At 40.7% G+C, this 19,612-nt stretch overlaps 1 protein-coding gene across 1 annotated transcript in view; it reads left to right on the top strand.

Annotated features, from left to right (window-relative positions):
• Window positions 1-2,456: 2,456 nt before the first annotated feature.
• The window catches only part of T265_08934 (hypothetical protein), a gene marked incomplete at both ends in the record, with an annotated part of 75,113 nt that continues 57,957 nt past the window's right edge, over window positions 2,457-19,612 (top strand). The window contains one exon of the mRNA XM_009174873.1: window positions 2,457-2,741. Coding sequence (XP_009173137.1) covers window positions 2,572-2,741 — 170 coding nt within the window. The remainder of the gene's footprint in view (window positions 2,742-19,612) is intronic.

Here is a 19,612-nt window from a genome sequence, read left to right on the forward strand (position 1 = left end):
ACAAACCACCTCAACCTAAATTCTTTACTCTCAAATAGAGCGCACACTTGAGCGTCCCAGGGAGACTGCCCTCAGGCGGCTCGCAATCCACATGCCACCAAGGTCTTCCCACAGCAGCTTCTCCTTTGTGGATGGTTATAGTCTTAGACGACACTCTTGATACCTTCCAAAATCTACCTGGCACAGTTCTGTTTACTATGCCTTCCTATCCCAGCAAGGCCCACTTTTGCTCACGGCGTACATCACGCCACAATACGCCGCTTTTGTTTCTATTGTACTTGCTTCTGTTTGTTGAAGATTGTACGGAATTTATTTCGCCACCTTTAACGCCCTAGGGCTGTGGGTGAAACATCTGCACGAATATGGACAGAAACAATACTGGCCTCTGTTAGTCTAACAGATTTTCTCACACGTGTGCCCACCTGCAAAAAAATAGGCCTGGATGTACGTGTGCTATCCCACCTGTTTATGGGTTCCCGGATTAATACATGGAATTAAGGTCCGTGTTTCATTTTCCGTGTTACGATTTTCGCTAAACGAAATACGAAAACTGCTCCCTGGTCTTTAAAATGGTCCAATAGGGGGCAACGATAAACCAAGGATCGATTCTAAGGATATTCAGATGTGTTTTACAATGGACGGACTTGATGCTCAGAGCACCCATTGCCGTAACTTTTGACACGAAAACTGCGTCCTTCTCGCCTGTGTATGGCGTATCCAAGAGGAGATAGGTTCTATGGGATGTCTTTTGGTCCCCGCGTGTACCATTACAGACTGCGCGGAATCATCCGAAGACTGAAGAACACTTCTCGGGTTGGTTCTTCGTGATGCGATTAGATGGAGATACTAAGAAATGGTAGTTTCCTTGATCCATTTTTTGGTTTATAGGCTCGTGGTATCCTTTCGTTTATTCCCGCCGTGACAGATAAAGAAGCTTACTATGCTTTACCAGAAAGATTAACAGACAAAAATTCAATCAGCTTGAAATTGTGTGTGCTGGAACTTCACTCAGGGGATCTCAGATGAGTTAAATCCCTTATAATAGCAAAATGGTTAAGGCGATATTTGAGAACAAACCTCTCCAGAATTATAATAGACCATCCATTTTCCTGCGGAGTTATTATGCAGCTGTCAACGGGGCCAAAAGTTTGGGGGTCGATCACGTACGCAATGAATCGTAAAAGTGCGTGGGAGGGCCATGGATAAGGCCATATAGAAACTTCACCAACATTTCGAACCATCCCCGCAGATGGAGCAACCGTGTACTTTCGTCTCAGGAGCACAGGCGGGAATTAAAGACTGTCTTTGCGAGTGCGATTTCGGGCGATCGTTCGATGAAAAGATACGTTGAGTGTCTGAACGCTTGTTAAAAATCGGAGGCAATACGTGAATAGCTGCATCATCATTATTTGTGTGACACCCGATGGCGAGGTAAAGGGCGATGTTCAGCCGTCATATAGGGTGATCAGATTTAGTAACTCCACGCTGTATTTGATTGCCAAGATCAGAAGTGTTCTGTGAAGGGCACTGGTCTGTTTCCATTCTTGGCGATTCCAACGCAGTTTGTTCTACTGTGAAACGCTCTCCACTCCTTTCAGTCCGGCCATCACTGGCCTCTCGTTAGTGAGGACACAATGTGCCCTACCACGGGCTAGCGCTTTGATGGTTGGTGGCCGGGGCACGCATACTAACCAATTCGGACCCCCCAGATCCTTCATTTTTCTATGTTTCGTGGTTAAATTGCCCTTTTTGCTTCCTTGGGCTTCGTGTATTGACTCAGGTGCTGTGGTATCACTGTGAGGCTCTCCTGAGCCGATGAACAGTTGTACCAACACTCCAGGGAACATCGCCTTTTGTGGCATAGCCAAAATGTCCATATTCAAGGACGAGTTCATCGTAACCCGATTGGGTATTACACCCGTTTCTTTTGAGCCTTTTACGGAGTTACTGAGGGACATTGAAACCCGACTAGCGAACCCTAGATAGAAGCCTGTGCATCCAACAGTGAATCTGTGAGGTTTGTCTGGTTTATTTTTTTGCGGTGGCTTCTGTCCCGTGTTCACACCGAGTTCCAGCTGCGATACAAAGTGGAATCGCAACCACGCCGCAAACTCGAGTTGGCATGAATCGTCATGAAGCGCTTTTCTTCGCTGGACCTACTAGAAAACTGTGATAGGTCAGGTCGTCTCCTGATCTTACTGATTTTGACCTGCACATTGACAACCTTGCGTCGAACTGAAGGACAGTCTGTTGGCGGAAAGATGAATATTCGTTTTACCCAACGATGATATGATATCGTGCACGTTACTAGATGGAACTGTCGAACTTTGTGAAACATGAGTGCAATGAAGCAGGTAGGGTAAATTTATTGCCAGTTATACGAAATTAAGAAGCCGGTTGTGAATCAAAATGGCCTGGAGGAAGTTTATGATATTCGGGAAAAGATAGGAGAGTATGTCGATTTCAAAGCAAGCAACCAACTAACAAACTTCTATTCGTAGTGGCCATTTTGCTGATGTGAATAGGTGTATTTGTAGAAAAACCAAGAAGCATTTTGCAGCCAAATTTATAATGAAGCAAAGGGTTACAAACTCGTCCACTTATGGTGAAAGCCCTCAAGGGACAAAAGTGGCTGATATTGACAGAGAAGCACATATATTGGCGAATCTTGAACACGAAAACATCGTGAAACTGCATGAAGTATTTTATCGCGATGACAGTGTCGTTTTAATTCTGGATCTGTGAGTCAGACTATTTTTTTGAATAAATTACTCACACCCACAATGGAAGTAGCGCAGTGGCCGATAAATGCATTAGTAACTTGTGAAGCGGAATGTATTTTGCCACTCCGGTAGCTGCAGTTATCGTGGTTTTCACTGATTAACTTGCTATACTTTCCTACACCCTGGGAACAATGCTGTTTCTCATATAATAAGTAGTTGGAATTTCGCAGGCATATCTTTTTCAGTTTGAAGGCGTTTTGTCCCCTGTCGTCCTTGCTGAAAAAAGTACTCTAACTTAATACGCATAAGGTTTCTCAAAGCTCTTCGATAGTTTACGACCGGTTTCGCTCTTCTTTGGGCTCATCGGGTTGGCACAATCCTTGAGTTTCCCTCAACCCTGTGTTCTACTTAAACCCAAGTCATTCGAAATTTCACCTCTACTTTCATTTGCGTAACAATTTAATTTTACCGAGAGACTAACGTTGAACTAAATTTCTGGTTTTCGTCGCTCGTATGATTTCACCACATTGTTCTTAAGAACATCATAAACGAGGGATTCAGCTGGGTTTCAAGGGAGTCCACAGTCTAACCAAGATGGATAGGCAGAAGAGTGTGTAAGTCGTAGTTCATGTGTACTCTATAGCCTGTAATAGACACTGCTGAAGAATGCAGTCAAATATAGACGCACTCATCTACACTCAAGTGTGTTTAGATCTATGAATTCCCATCGATCTCACCATGTAGCTGAAATTGTTTATTTCTAGTATCACCCATGTGACAAGTCCCAACGTATACTCCACCGGTAGATTCTACATTTAAGACGCGTGAACAAGCACTAGTGACAAATGCCAAGTGCTCCTTTACCGTTGACCTCACTCTCAAAGTTACTGCTTGAAAACTCAGGTTTTACAAAAAATCTATCTCATCATCCCTATCTTAAGCTCTCTTTGACACAATGCCCACAGTTCGCTAGGACCGCTAGAAATCTCCCCGACCTTCCATGTCCCGTCTTTGGGCCGATGTCAGTAGCCTTTCTTTAAATCGTTCAGCTGTAACACAATTTCAGTGCTCAGTTGTCAAGCCGCCCGATGTGAGAATGAAGGCTGGGATGCTTCCAGGTCACCGTAGCCTAGACAGGGGAAGTTAACTGACAGATGTCCGGTTTGGACCACGAACCATTGAGTCAGTAAATCAGTGCTATGATCACTGAGCCAGCTCGCCACAGCATTCTTTAATAAGCTTATATGTAGCTAAATGAGTTTGTTTGTCGAATGTGCAGCCGAGACTTGTGACTTCTGCTTCAGTGAAGGCTATAAACAGCTGGAATAAAGTAAAAAGGGCAGTAAAGCTCGTCATGAGGCTCTATAGCCGAATACTCGTTGAGTGACACTACTTGTATTCAATTAAATATCGCGAGATGCACGGTACTTAATATAGCCAAACACTTCTTCAAAAACATTCATAAATCTCGCAGCTACAGAATATCTGCTGTTATGTGCTGAAAATTATGCAGAAGCATGGTCATTCAGCTTGAGGGTGTTACTGATCCTATCTTACCGCCTGCCTGTCATAAAACTCTCGGTAGACATGAACTCAACGCCGGAAAGTGGGGTATTCTAATAGCATTTGAGAGTCCTAATACACCATAGATGCAGTTTTCTAAGGCTGCTTGATCCTACAGATAAAATCTCACCGCTACTCTTAGCTTAGCCCATATGTCAAGACATCATGGCACGGCCAAGTATCTTTTGTTTGTTTGAGGATGTTAGCTTTGACAGCTCTTTTGTGCTACATTAATCAGGTAAATTATGAATTTAGAGTAAAATTTGTCCGCTTTGTGTGTTTGAATGCCGCTGGTAAGACGTCAAAGCATTTATGAATTTGTAGTTAATTAAGGCATTCCTAACTATACTCTTGAGTGAGCACCATGCAAAGGGCTTGAAACCATCCATTTTGGTTCATACAGTTCGAATATGCAAGAAATCGTCGAGTTATATAAAAAGACTAAATGCGGAAAGACCTGGTTAATTTAATAACAACTAGTGGTAAGGGCAGTTTTGATGTGTGAAAATGTTAGAAATAATGTTAATGACAATACAGTCCCTGATTTTCCCAATGGGTATAAAATTTCGGAGTGTTTCTGCTAATTGAAGGAAAAATACAGGTCAGCATGCATCAAAAATTGCCTTAAGGTGGCAAAAATATTTTTGCGATATCCAACCAGAGAGGATATAACGTGATGGCTTACTTCATTAGCAGATGGACACTTCCATTTTTCATTTCAAGTGAACTGTTAGTCAGTTACACATCATAATATTTTGTTAAATTTATGCATTTCATATTGAATAAGCTCATAGTTATCCTGAATGCTGGATTAAAGTCGCTTTGGACCAGTTTAAGATCCAGCAAATGAAAGTTGGTTTTCTTTGATTTGGTCTTGTGGCCTTTATCCCTTAGGTTTTGGGAAAATCCGGCAAAACTTCTTTAACTATGTGAACAGAAAAGTACTTTTTCCTAAAAATATAAATTCCCGAAATATATGCTCCATAGATAAACTAATGGATGTTAGCAAGAGGGTTAAATGCGATCGGCACCGTGCGTTTGATTCTTGTCAAAGGCAACCTATGGACTCAAGATCAGTGATAATTTTCATATCAAGATTTTAACCTTATAAATGTTTATCATTGTTACCGTACTTGTTTTCTTGCTCAGTGTAACTAAGTAGTAGTAGTCCTGAGGGCCTGTAGTCCTCAGGGCATGGTCAGCCAAAGTATGTTTAATAACTACCGACTAATGGTGGAAGAAACGTGGGTGCGTGCGGTACCACGCAGTGAGAAACTCTTAAAAACCGCAGCTGTTAAGCGACAAGCTATGCATTTTCTACCGGACGATTTATTTTGTCAGCAGAAGGTTACTGGCTAAGGTCATGCAATTTTAGCTAGATATAAAGTGTAAGAATATCCTGGAAGAAAAAAAACAGGACAAAAAGAGACAAATGACTTTACCTGTTTCTATTTTATGCTTAACAAGCGTTCAGGCAGAGTAGAACCCTCATGGAGCGCCAAATGTACGACTGTACAGAAACCTGAAAAACCATTTTATCCCTTATTTCTGTGTCTCAGAATGCAAAAATGCAGTTGTTGCTTCAATACTCTACTCGACTGAAGAGCACTGGTATAGAAAATTGAGAGCCTGCTTTAGAGAAATCCTCAGCTTACTTCAACCAATTAGCCTCTAAAATCTGGCACAAAGATATTTCATGGGGCCAAATGCTACCTACTGGTTACAATGATTGCGCATTCAGACGCACGAACCTTTTTCGCATCTCACAAACCTATATTTTTGAATACTAGCCAAACACTTGCTACTGTATTTTAGAAAAGTTGAACGAAATTCTAAGGGTTTGGTACAGATCAATAGGTCCAAAGGTGAGACAGAATACAAAAATGGCTGAGAAGCGGAAAAAACATACAGTATAATGAAAGTGGGGTCACCAAGCGTCTCGGTTATCGTTGAGTGAACTACTGGGAAGCCATTAGAGGCAACAGACAGTGTACAACTGTGGAGATGTTGTACAGTGGTTCTAGCTGCCAGTTTCGTTCACAGATGATTTGAGGAGATGGTGTAGGTAGCCATTCATTGGAGGGGGGAGCTGATAAATTGGTGCTTAAATACAGCACTGTTATTTGACTATTTAGTGGGGGAATTGAGAATAAAGCTGAGCATTAGATAATCGCAATTCACGATAGATAATTCAATGTGCGAGCACTGAAATTTGGCCACTATTGATTTCAGGACCAAAGTTTGTATGATACAGACTGCCAATGAGTCGTATTGATGATAAATAGCTTTCTACACTCAAGGTACACTGATCACACGGCATTTAGCTACAAGTTCTTATGGCGCAACAGTTTTGCTGCTACCAAATGCTGTACAGATATAAGTGCCAAAAGACCTACTCCAGATTTGCTTTAATTTTTTCCGTGAAAGTTCGGTGCAGTATTTGGTTTGGAGTCACTTTATAGAAATTAAATAATTGTTAAACCAGTTCATCCATCATAAGTAATGGATCCACACTTAAGCTATTGCAGGTACACCTGTAAGAATAAGTCATTCACACGGATTTTTCTCAGGCATTCAGTGTAAACAAAGCTGCTTTTAATATAAGTATGTCCGCTTTTGGGAGACTGTACCTCTGAAAAATTCTACTTCACGCAAGTAAGATGTCGCATTGGATCAACTAGTATTAATCCAGATTAAGTTGCCCTCTCATCAAAGATCGGGATGCAAGTTTTATATTTCTTCTGTGGTAAAGTAAACAAATAAGTGGAGAAATGGTTGCGTGTGGTAAATACATGTTCTAATTGCGGCTACCAATTTCAGCTTGATAAACCTTGAGTGCTGTAGTGGTGTTCCAACAACAAATTAATCCTGATGTATGTTAACCCTTTAAAGTGAGTGCAATAGATTTTCTACTGGGATGTGCAGACTGGTAATGTTTATATTAACAAAAAGTCAAACCGGAGGTTTTGTGAGTTGATATTAATCCATATTCAGTATGATGGAACGCCACTATACAATCATGGGGGTTATTGGCGAATCGTGTCACTGTTAGTCTTTTGGCTAAGCTGAGCAATTAATCTTCAAGTGTTTTGTTACCATGCGAAAAGACATTTTAGTGCACCGTTCGTGATGTCTTGTTCGTGTGATCGGTAGTAAGTGCTTGGCCTAACAGAGGTGATCCTCCCAATTTTTGGGCCGTCTACCATGGATGGTCTCTGTTCGGGGTACTACCATATACGTATTAACTCCTCCTCTGTCTCGGCAGCACCAACGGTTCCAACCAACTAACAATCTGTCAAAAAATAGTCAGGCAAATGTATATTCTCAAAACAAAAACTTTATTACCGTTCTCCTGCCATAAAACTTGACATTGTAATCCCGTACACAAACGTAAAGCAAATTAGAAAATAACTGATTTTGGGAGACAAAGATTCCGAAGATGATATAAATGCACATTGGTAAACAATAAAAACTAGATGGTTGCTCATGCTTCCAGAAAACAATACAAGCACCTCATGAAAGGGAAAAGAGAAGCCTCAGCAAAGTGTAATGCATGAGTGATGAAGTTTGAACCATCGCATTAGATTTTAAAGGAAAAGAAAATCAGATAGTGGAATAACAAACTGAATAGTTTTCATGCCTTGCACACCCATTCAAACAAACCAAAACACATGTAATATATTTCTTTTCTAGTCTTGAGATCTAGTCCAGCATATTGCTCTGGCTGCAGTTCTATATTGGGAAAATACTGTGATGGTTCACAATAACAGATGCTGCTGCACCAGTCCATTTGGCAGTACTGCAGTATGACACCAAAACGTGGGGCACTTTTTAGCATCGTAATGAAAAAATCAAAACGTAATAACTGCCGCGGAGAAGAGCTGTCTGGTAACATGTTCGACTGCCATACAAACATCGGCCTCTACAAACATCAAAGGATTTTGCTAAATACTATTTAGTCATACGCTGCTTTTATTTTGATAAAAAATATTCCTCTCCAGCGCTTAGTCCAAGATGCTTTTTTCTGCATCCGTTCCTCCAACCTAGGAAGCAGAGGTGTGACCGTGCTGAGTTTCAACAACCTGCAGGTTCTTGCACGTTTTAGATGACACATCCATCTGTCGTATTAAAGCACAGCCTACCTAATTGTTCTGCCCGTCAGGCAAGTGTGAATGAACTATGCAACGGTATACATTATTTCATTTATTTTGACTGTAAAAGCAAAAATTGACACCTGAGTGACGAGACTTTAACCTACATTTATGCAGGCATTTATAACTCTCACTTGTATGCTGAACCAATTTTAAGGTTTTCCTAAAAACATGCTGTTACATTTGCGAAAACATACGGGCTCTAGATATGGAAAGAAGCTAAGCGATCTATCCTGTTCGGTTTTGCCACAGGACTTCAGCTACTATAAAATGACTTTTTGCTCGGAACTTTGAAGAAAAACAGATTGAAGACAGAGGTCTGACGCTGCAAACCGATTTTTGCATATCGACACTCCAAACTAAAAGTACCGCCCTTTGTAACGAGCGGTTTGGTGGTCTGGGTAGTATTTGTTTTTTGCTAAGTATTTTCCGCTGAGTGTAACTTTTTGAGGCCTCAGCATTTAAGGGCAGGTGTATCCGTAGGTAGATGCATCTGCTTCCAGAATGCGAAAATTAATGAACCGTGCTTGCAGTTCTATTTTGGGCGATCAGTCTGTGTGGCGTGGACCGTAGTCCTCGCCTCAAAACCTCAAAAGTTTCTAAATCTATTTTGTGTCCCGTGTCGAGTGCGTGTTCCGCAATCGCCGAGTCTTTCAGTAACGCTTGATATTCATCTGCATTTCTCGGCGGCCTGTTTATTTTTCTCCTATGCTCTCCGACTCTGATGTGTATTTCTCTGGCCGTCTGTCCTATGTAAACCTTGGTGCGGTCATTACACTGAATTTTGTAGACACAGTCCCTGGTTCTGTTTGCCTATTTTCACCTTGGGATTTTAGAACTTAAAAAAGAAAGACAACTGTTCAGCTATAGCACCCTTTCGGTGCCTAGCTGCCATGCTATCCGAAGGACGCACGAGGGCTGGTTGCCAGCTGGAAGCTGGGCAGTTTTAAACTACTAGACCGCCCATCCGAATTCATTGTTTGCCAGTATTGTCTCATCAATGTTTAGGCGTGTAAAGGCTCTGTGCATAGAAGAAGCTGATTGGACAGCGGCCCAAATTGAGGTAAAGAACAAACTTCGGCGTAGTGGATATCCAGCTAGCTTGATTAGGCGTCAATTGCGAAGGGTGTTGGTACCGGTAGCGAAACCCAACAGGGAATGGATCGGAACAGCTGTTATTCCGTACAAACCACGGACATCGGAGGTAATTCGAAGAATTCTAAACACGGCTAACGCAAGAGTAGCTTTCGAGAGGGGGAACACTCTGCGCTCTGCACTGTTGCAATCGAAGGATCGCCTCCCGGCAAACAGAACCAGGGACTGTGTCTACAAAATTCAGTGTAATGACCGCACCAAGGTTTACATAGGACAGACGGCCAGAGAAATACACATCAGAGTCGGAGAGCATAGGAGAAAAATAAACAGGCCGCCGAGAAATGCAGATGAATATCAAGCGTTACTGAAAGACTCGGCGATTGCGGAACACGCACTCGACACGGGACACAAAATAGATTTAGAAAATGTTGACTGCCGGAGCTCTCACGACCCCACAAAGACCAGAAAAAATCAGCCAGTGGCAACCGAGGTGAATCATCAACTGAAGAACCCTGAAGTGGAAGATTAATGAACCAAACCCGATCAGAATTAACTTGAGCGCCACCTGCAATCCACCAAAGCAAGATTTTGACAACTTCACTAACCGATAAGAGCCATTAATTGACACTCAACACGGATCTATTGTGAAAATCCGAAGAGGATTAACTTGCTGATTGGTTCCCCGTCTGCCTTATAACCTGGCCAATTTGGTGACCTGCTCACTTGGCCTGATGAAGCTTTTGTGTCAAAAGCGAAACGTTGCCCAAATAAAAACTACCGATTGTTTATCAAGCTCTTCTGAAACGATGACTTCTCATTCGGTTCCAAACCTTTTCCAATTGATTTAAGACAGTGAACAGTGCCCAAACAGATTCATTTGGGATTGATATTTTTAAGAAAGATCTCCTGTTATGTACTAAGTTTATTTTTAATTTACTGTTTGCAAAATACGGTTGGTTGTGTGTTTTCGGCAGTGCTTCGTGTGATGAGATTCTTATCAAATTTTCATTCGCCATCTCAGCTGAGTGACAATCAGTGTGATCCTGATAACAAAGCTGTATCTTGGGCACCATAAAAATATGAATCAGCTGAGTACCAGTTGTACACAACTGTGATTGGGCTCCAAGCCTTGTTTGCGGGTTTAGTGAGGTACGTGCACATGTGATGAGGTCTTCATGGTTGTGATAAAAATTTTTGATGCCAATAATAGTCGAAAAATTCGCGAGCGCCTTCTCTTTCGCCGATGACAGATGAGCAATTATAAGGTAATAAAGCGTAAACTTATTTATTTTTATTATTTATTTATTTATTCATTTATTTATTTTTGCGCATGACGAAGCCATAGAAACTAGTGAATTTTATTCCTTCACTCTGACAAGTAATGTGGGGTAGGTCAAAATTTGGCAACGGAGATTTGGTCCTGTAAGCTAAGTCCGTTTGTACTAAAAACCTAGGAAGACCGTACGAATGTTCCTATGGGGAATCACCAGCAGTGCGCAACTCACAAAACGTCATGAAAACTTAAACCCACAACCTTCCGCCCAGTGGTCTGAACACTTAACCGTTTGGCCAAGAGAGCCTATCAATAGCATGATTACCAGACAGAAAGCATAATTAACAACATTTAGCAGTTATGCATTTTGTAGATGTTTCACGTAAAAGGGCTTTGGAAATTCATCGGCGCCTTTCCTCCCATAGCGGAAGGTTTATGTTTCAGTTGATTGGATAATAGTTCCTAATATGTTTCCCATGGATTCATCCCATATTTTATCAGTTCCCTTGACAGGGTGACGGTTTTCCTGGAATCCTTACCTCGAGTAGTAAAAAACCCCATACTTTTGGACTACGACATTTAAAGGTTGACCATTTAACTAATTGATCAGTGCGGGTTTGCAAACACAATTCGGGAGTAATTTTGGATTGGTGATAGCTTGTTACAAATTTGAAGACGGCTTTACCATATAGTTGAAGTGAATGACTAGCGATATCAGCAGAACATGTAAGAGTCTAAATCTCCCTAACGTTAATTAGTAAACATGTTGGTGAACAAATTGTCCCAAATATGAATAGAAACTATGTCGAGTGAGAATATTGCGTGTTTTTGGCTAACATATGCAAGCAATTAAAAAAATCTGCATAATGTTTTGAAAAATACGATCATTTTTCTCATGTAAGAGATGAACAATGGATCTTAGTAGTTGATAAAAGACAGGAAGTGTAAGAAATGGTAGGCGGTATTGCATCCACAGCGGTTATTCAACCCCAATAAAGGGGCACTGATTGATTGACAGGACCACGTGTTTGATACAGGTTTGCCACAAAATATCTGCTTCCGACTAGAGAATAGCGATAGAGTGGATTGGATGAACTGAATGATTATAGATAGACATGAAAACTGTAGATCATTTGGTAACTCTCACTTCTACTCACTTGTACTTAAGTGCTTTGATAATACCCACGGGACTTTCAACATGCTAATTTGAAGAGGTAGTGACCAAATATTTAACGTGAAAAAATACTAATGAGTTACTTGCAGTGATCTTTTCTAATGCCGATGTAAATGATTTAAATGTGTCAGAATTCTGTAGAAATAAGCGGGTTAACATCCGGTTACAGAGTCTGATACGTATTACTTCCATGCAGGCTTTCAGAGCTATAGCACACACGTTTCATTCTCATCAACTATTTGTTCAGTTTGGCCTTTTGTTTAGAACAGATGTAATCCCACAAAAGAGAGGGTTATTCCACAACAATAACAATTCCATCTTACACATGTGGTTTTCTATCGGGGCGAAACAGCTCAAGTGGTTGAAGTTTGACCTTACTATCCGGAAGGTCTGTGATTCGAACCCGACCCCTGCCTCTCGACTTCCCCTGTCTAGTCTTGGGCAACCTGGCGCTATCCCAGAACTTGTGCTTCTTTCGGATGGCATGGAAGCTAGGCATTGCAAGGCTGTTACAGCTGAACGATAGCAGACCTCTTACTGAGCAGCTTTCCAAGCCATGCCAGAAAGTACACTGAAAACTGCAACATTGGGAACTAGCTTATTGTTTTCTTGGATGTAGTACCAAATGCCTTATAAGCAAATGGACTCTCACGATACAAAACCTGAGTATTATGGAAAGGAATATATCCTTGCATTCATTTGTAGAACAAACGGGAAATTACATGCGGTTGTCCATTTCTGACGGAATTGGAGCTAAATATAGCCCTCTAATTCGATGGTACGTCGTCCTGAATAAAGCGCTGACATTTTCAATTAAACACAAGTGACAGACGAAAAGTTTACTCACAGCACGTGCAAACGTACCCTTTAACAGCACTTACTTGATTGTCATCGGTTAGACGTTATTCTTCTAAAGCCGTATTTGGGTGAGTTTTCGACTAACTTGCATGCGGCAACAAAAGCAGACTGCTGCTTCTTACACCGAGTTATACAGTTAAGCAACACTTAGACAAATAAGTCATTTTGCATGTGTAAGGTTGCTATATAAATGTGGGATAAGCTTCCTATTTCAGTCTGCAATTACTAAAATCTCCGGCGGGTGATAAGCCACTTCAATCCAGATCTCTCAGGTGGCTAACGCTGTAAAGTCAACAATGTGCTCGTCGAAACCCGGCTTCTAAGATAAGAGCAACTTTTAGTTAACTTGGTAGAATCAATCCTGGATGTTACGCAGTCACTCGGTAGCGTCAACTGTCTATTGGAAGCAAACGTGTCTGTCCTTTGTGCGAAAGGTGAGGTAACGGACTCTATATATGTGAACCAAAAGGCTTGCAACAGTAACTTAGCGGTGACTACAAGTTATATCAATCGACTGAAAACAGAAGAGTATACGGATAGGTTTAAATGGTTTACCACCGTTTTCTGAGACAACAGTAGGTGATTTTGTTAGTAATTAAACTTTTAGGGGGAAAGTGGTGCAAGTGAAAAATGATCAAGCAGATTAAGCTGCCTATTGGTAGAGACGTATACTTTTGTTAATGATCATAATCAACACATCTATGTCCTGTTTTCGGTACACACACAGAATAATGAATGAATTATGATGTCGGAAGTTAGAAGAAAACGGAGTTTTTCTGTCGGAAAGGAGGTCAAGTTTTGTTGGACGCCATAAACCTAAAAGACCAAACTTTGCCTGAATAATTTTGAATAATAACTGAATTATTTTCTGCAGGAATAAAATTGTAGCATGAAGTAACCCTTCGAAAAAAAGGAACTAGTAGCAAATATGTACAAAAACCGTAGTCTTGGTGTTTTCTTATGCATTATTTGTCATCTCAAGACACTCCTGCAGATGTCAGACTTTCGTGACACTACTGGAGCCGGACGTTCTAATTGGTGGCTCCGATCACGTTGATAAAGGGCTAGTTTGTTTTAATTTTATAACTTACTAATGGGGCGTCAATTGATCGCTGCTAAATTACTGATAAGATGCTCACCCTTCTTGTCGGAGGAGCAAAATACACGCCCGGTAAGGTAGGGGACCTGCTCGAAAAGTAAGCAGAAAAACTGGTGAGCCTACTTGGGCTACCAGTATTCCGCAACCCCTCCCGTACTGGAATTCAAGACAACAAGTTCACTGGTCTTAATTCGGTTTCGGAGGTGCTTTAGAAGAACATGTCTTTCGGTTTCTAAATATTAATTTAAGTGCTCTATGTTATATATATGTATTAAAAGTGTAATATTTTCTCTAATGAGAGCATGAATCCATATAATCAAATTTCTGTTAATTTACCCCGTAACGCACTCTTGATTGCTTCCTGTTTTATCCATAGGTATTTACAAGAATTGCAAAACTCCGACAAATCCTGAAGGAAAATCTTATAAACTGTAGCGCTCGTATTTTTGACAGTGTTTTAACACCCCAGTCTCGGCAAACGACAATCAGATTTGACTTTGTTTTTAGCGCCTGGCTCATTAGGAAAGTCATGAAGCGTCCACATATAGGTGCGTATAGGCTGATGTAACTTAACTCGCAGTTTTCTATTATATGATAATGGACAATTTCCAGGAAAAAGTTGTAATAAAGTGACTGCATCCTTCTCAAATATCGGTCTACTCCCAAGTTCTAATATTCTATTGAGACTTTCTAGGTTCTGCTCGAATTGCGCAAGATGGTTCTTATGACAGTTGAAACGCCAACGTTACATTGAGTTTTCCAAAAAGTGGCTGCTACCCTCCAACCTATCTTACGCACTTACTGGGACCACATTACAAGTGTCTCAAAAGAGTGTGTTACAAAGAATAATGACGATTCCTTAGTCTTCTGTTTGTTGAAGTGTTGCGCCGCTATTTGAGACCTGTTGTGACTTAGTTAGTCTTAAAGTACTTTCATTCAGGCCATTAACATACGTTGAAGCACATTTATTAGTGCAGAGAGAAACGAAATTCCTCTTTTGAAAAAATTACTTGCAGCATTTTGGGCAGAATAGTAACATTTCGAATAAAGAGCGCCCAAGGATCTTTACTGCACAAGCATGCCATACATGCCATATGAGACTAACTTCGGATCGTCCTTTTAGGTCTAACCAATTCCTCAACAAGCAGCTGCACTGTTTTTTTCCCTAAAACTCGATAAGGGTGTAAAAATATGCATTTATTTGATAGGGACAAAGTCGTTCACTGAAACGTACACAGGAAAAACGTATTGGTACGCAGGTGTGTTAACCTGCGAGTTGTTTCAGAGGAGTTTCTCCGCCTACTAACCTTTGTCGTTCTGGACTAACGAAATTCTTTTATAATAACATCGTAAGTTAACAGCTAATGTCACCACATTCCAGGAAAATCATTAGAACGTTCACATCAGGCGGGAAAATTTCACCGGAACAATTGTTATTACCATGTAGTTTAATTACGCTTAGAAATTTACTTTTAAGTGGTTGATTTACTCAGAAGACACGTTTCTGTATGACATTTCACACTGCTTGTTCCCCAGAGAACATATTTTTTGAATGCAAGTTCAATATAAGGTCATTTCTGCATATTATTCGTAACGATCATGTTATATATTGTATTATTATTTATATTAAATTCAGAAAGCGGTCAGTGTTTAGAATGAAGTGAATGGAAGTTATGGGGTTCAAATTCATTTTTAAGCTTGCTTGTGGAAGACAAATCAACTGCAGCACATACACTAATGTACTCAAAAAATCTTGGTAACTTTCCAAAAAATCATTCTAGTTTGATCATTCCCCACATAGGAATAAAATAGACTACTTGGTCAGTGGCGTTCTGACGTTCATAGCGTTTGTTGGTTTAGTTTCTTATTGGTGGCTTTAGAGTATGAAAGAGCTGTTTTTGGCTTCAGGGGATTACTCGTTTCGCCGAGTCCATTAAATCACAATGGTTATTCAGATTCTTCCGAGGATGCGTTTTAAATTTTCACAGTTGACTGCAGTGTGCATAACCGCAGGGCAAGAATGTCAGTTTCTAAACAATCGGCTAGAGATGTACACAAGCTCTTCACAAGATGACCAGGTTGACATTCAAGGCGCAGTTCATCAGAGTATTAGCTCATATCCAGGTGTTTATCTTGACAAGTTCATCTCCGTCTTCTTGGTACCTGATATACACCGATCCTCGAGTCTACAGTGGTCCACCTGTTGGTGCAGTCAGCCATATTAGAGATTCTATTCGCTTGCACGCAGTTGTGTAATACGGCGGGTGAAAATAAATTATTATGCACACACGAAATATTCAGCGTATTCTCATTGATTTTTGACGACGATGTGGTCCTAAATCCTGACCAAATTTGCGTCGTTTCCATCGCGACACAATTACCCAGTATACACACCTTCTCAATTAGAAAATTTTCCTTTAGGTGAAAGTGTCGTGTGACGGGAATCATTCGATAAAATTTGCAGCGTTAGAACAATGGGCTGCGTTTTGTGAAATGTTTGCAAACGATCGACCCGTTAAAGATATCGCAGCATAAGATCAACAATGCGATATAAATGGTCTTGCCTTTTTGAACTCCGGCACAAATCAGATCCGATCGGATCCATGAATAGGTTAGTGCCTTCAACGTTTTTGTACTCACTGCCACTCATTATCGGTACCACAAAATAAAGAAGCTATTACGAGAAAACTGAAAATATGGGGAGATGACTTCTTGTCAACATAGCGTTGGGAATTTAGTAATGCACAGCGTTGAAGATCTAGTAATGCACTAGACCGTTTGGACTAAAATCCGGCCTAGTCACTGTTCAAAAAGACTGGCCACAGAGGAGTATTCTTTAAATTTTGGCCACGCCAGTCATCCTGATTCCTGTAGCTTCCCATAAAAATCATTCACTGGTCATCAGCGCATTTAGCTGCAATTCTTACTCGCCCAGTTGGAAAGGTGACGGTGAAGTAATAATACCTGATCATTTCTAAAATTAATTCAAAGACACTACTGTTTGTTCAGTGTGATTAAGCTGGAACTACACTTCTGTAGTAATTGTAAACTTGGGCTAACCCATACCAATTTACCACTAGAAGTTAGATTCAAATCTTCGCCCGCGAATATTTTGTGACGTACGTCGGACAAAAAATGTAAGTCCTGAAATCTGTACCAAAGTAGAAGCAATTGAAACATGTTGTTAGTTTTGTTCACCTGATCACTATACGAACAAACACCACTGTGAATTTTGACCATTTTTTAACATTTCGACTTTGAAAGTTGCAATACTGCTAGAAGGATGTGGGCTAACTGCATGTGATGTGATGCACAACATGGTATATGTCTTGATCATGGGGCTAATTGCACACGAACTACACTGAATCACATGACAGGGATATGTATTTTCCCTTTCAGTGGACTGTGAAACCTCGCATGGAATTTTCGAAATATAAAGCATAACATGATACCTGGAACAAACAGAGGCTGTTCGAAACAGATTTATTTTCGTGCATTCTATGAAAACAATGTGCACACAACAGGGAATTTCGTTGAACTCATTCTGAGCAGTTCAACAAACTTGTACGTGAGACTTTCATATAGACCTTTCGTACAGGCAGATTCAACTGAATTGTATTCTGTCCTCCATTAACTCTGGATAACTCGTGTTCGGTGATGAGCATTAAGGACAACAGAGGTGCCTAACAAATGCATCTCACACACCACCGCAAAGCGTATAAAACGTTGTAATTTATGTGAATAATTTGAGTATAAATTATTGTCAGCAATAATTAAAATTATGGTACACCAGATTAACACTCCGGTCTTCCGAAGCGAAAAAAACAGGTATAAAACGGTTGAACAATATGGTTTCAGTGAACTTCCGTCTTTGTGACTAAGGCCTAGGCCATTTTATTATCGGTCGCTTGACGATCAATGTCTTGAGTCTCAGTTCAAGCAGAGTTAATCTAGATTGCGGGAAAACGTAGTGAGCTATGGAAACTTTTTCGCATTTATGAACAACAGAATGTTTAGAGCGCTCATGGATGTATTTTTCGCACTCGCGCCTAGGAAAGCATGGATTACGCTAGTCACCAAATCTGGTGCTGCTGCTTGTGGTGGTACTGTTAGCTTTGTAGCAAGAATTAAAAATAGGGTGGTGAAAATTGGACATTTGGAGTGCTGCTCACTGTTTAGCGCAGCATTTTGAATTGGTTTCTTGTCAGAAGTTTATCAGCATGCAAGTCCCCGGGTTACACTTTAGCCTACAGTTTTTTTAGCCGTGGTTCACTAGTGCCTAATGCAATGCAAACGTCATAAAATGTACGTCGTGAAATGTCGAATAACACATCAATATGTTTCCTCGATATAGAGCGCTATTTTCTGGTGAATATTATAAGTGTCAAAGTCATTGTGAGTTCGAAATGAGATCGGCTTTCGGTGAATCAGACATGCTTCAACAGCGTTTCTAATGTTGTGTCAGCATCGTGAGAAAGGATATGTGTGCATCTACTCGCTAAAGATTGTGATCGACAACCAATTGCTGAGTCGGGATAAAACAGCGGCATTTAAATGCTAGATGACGGGCACCGGACTACTATTTGAGTGTACTTTACTGTTAGTCCTGGCAAATAACGAAAACAACAGCAATGGCCTCTGAACGTTGATATTTAATTGAAATCTCATAGGTTTCCTGCCTGTAGATTTATCCATATAATTCTGATTGGGTAGATAAAGCACGTCTTGTTTACCGGTCTTTGGCGCTACATAACAAGTAACCCAGTCAGCGCAAATGGCGAGCTCTTATCAAACTGTCACTCAAGTGCACTATAGGCGCCTAACAAATTATTACATCGTTGATAGTTTGTGATGTGATTAACCTGGGTTACTTTTACGATTAAAAAGCACGATCGTTTAGCGAACAAGCCAATGGCTCACTCTTGCCGGCAAGGACAAAGTTATGGAGAACGGCGAATGGTAAAGTCAGCAAAGCACGTGATATTCTGGGTTGTTTTACGTCCGTCACACAAATCATGTTATTCCCTCGTGGAAATGTCAGTTACTGTCAGAAATAACAAGGATAGTTCATGTGCTTTGCTTTCATTTCAACTAAATTTTGTGAAGCAACGGCTCTCGAGTGCACCATCCAATCATACTAAAATCTGTTTGCTTTCGGGCTCCAAAATACATAACTGTTGATTTCACATAATTAGGTTAAGTTGGTCATCCAATTTGTGCCTTCACTGTGAATTAATTCCCTGGGTTGCGTACCAATAAACGGCACTCCAAGTTCTCTGTTTTCTTGCGTCACCATCTAGAACCGTTTATACGTGTTCACATAAATTTTATCGTTCTCACAAAACTGTTGGTCCCAAAAAAGGCAAAAACAGATTACTAAGTCTTAAATTGCCAGCATTATTGCTCCCAATCAAGAAGAACGATCTCGTCAGCTTTTCGGGAACTACACACCTCTACGGCAACCTCTCACCTACAGCTGTTGGGCTCGTGACTTAAAAAGTGTAAAATATTTCAGGGGGATACATGACTGGTAACGTAATTAGCCCGACTGTTCATTAGTAGACAAGTATTCCGACATTGTCAATGTCGGAGTGATGTTTCGCGAGTCACACGCGAATGAAATGTGATGACATATCACTGCCTGCTGCGGAGAACAATTTACACACACAGATGTAT

Source organism: Opisthorchis viverrini, assembly GCF_000715545.1.
Source record: "Opisthorchis viverrini unplaced genomic scaffold opera_v5_246, whole genome shotgun sequence".
Classification (NCBI taxonomy): domain Eukaryota; kingdom Metazoa; phylum Platyhelminthes; class Trematoda; order Opisthorchiida; family Opisthorchiidae; genus Opisthorchis; species Opisthorchis viverrini.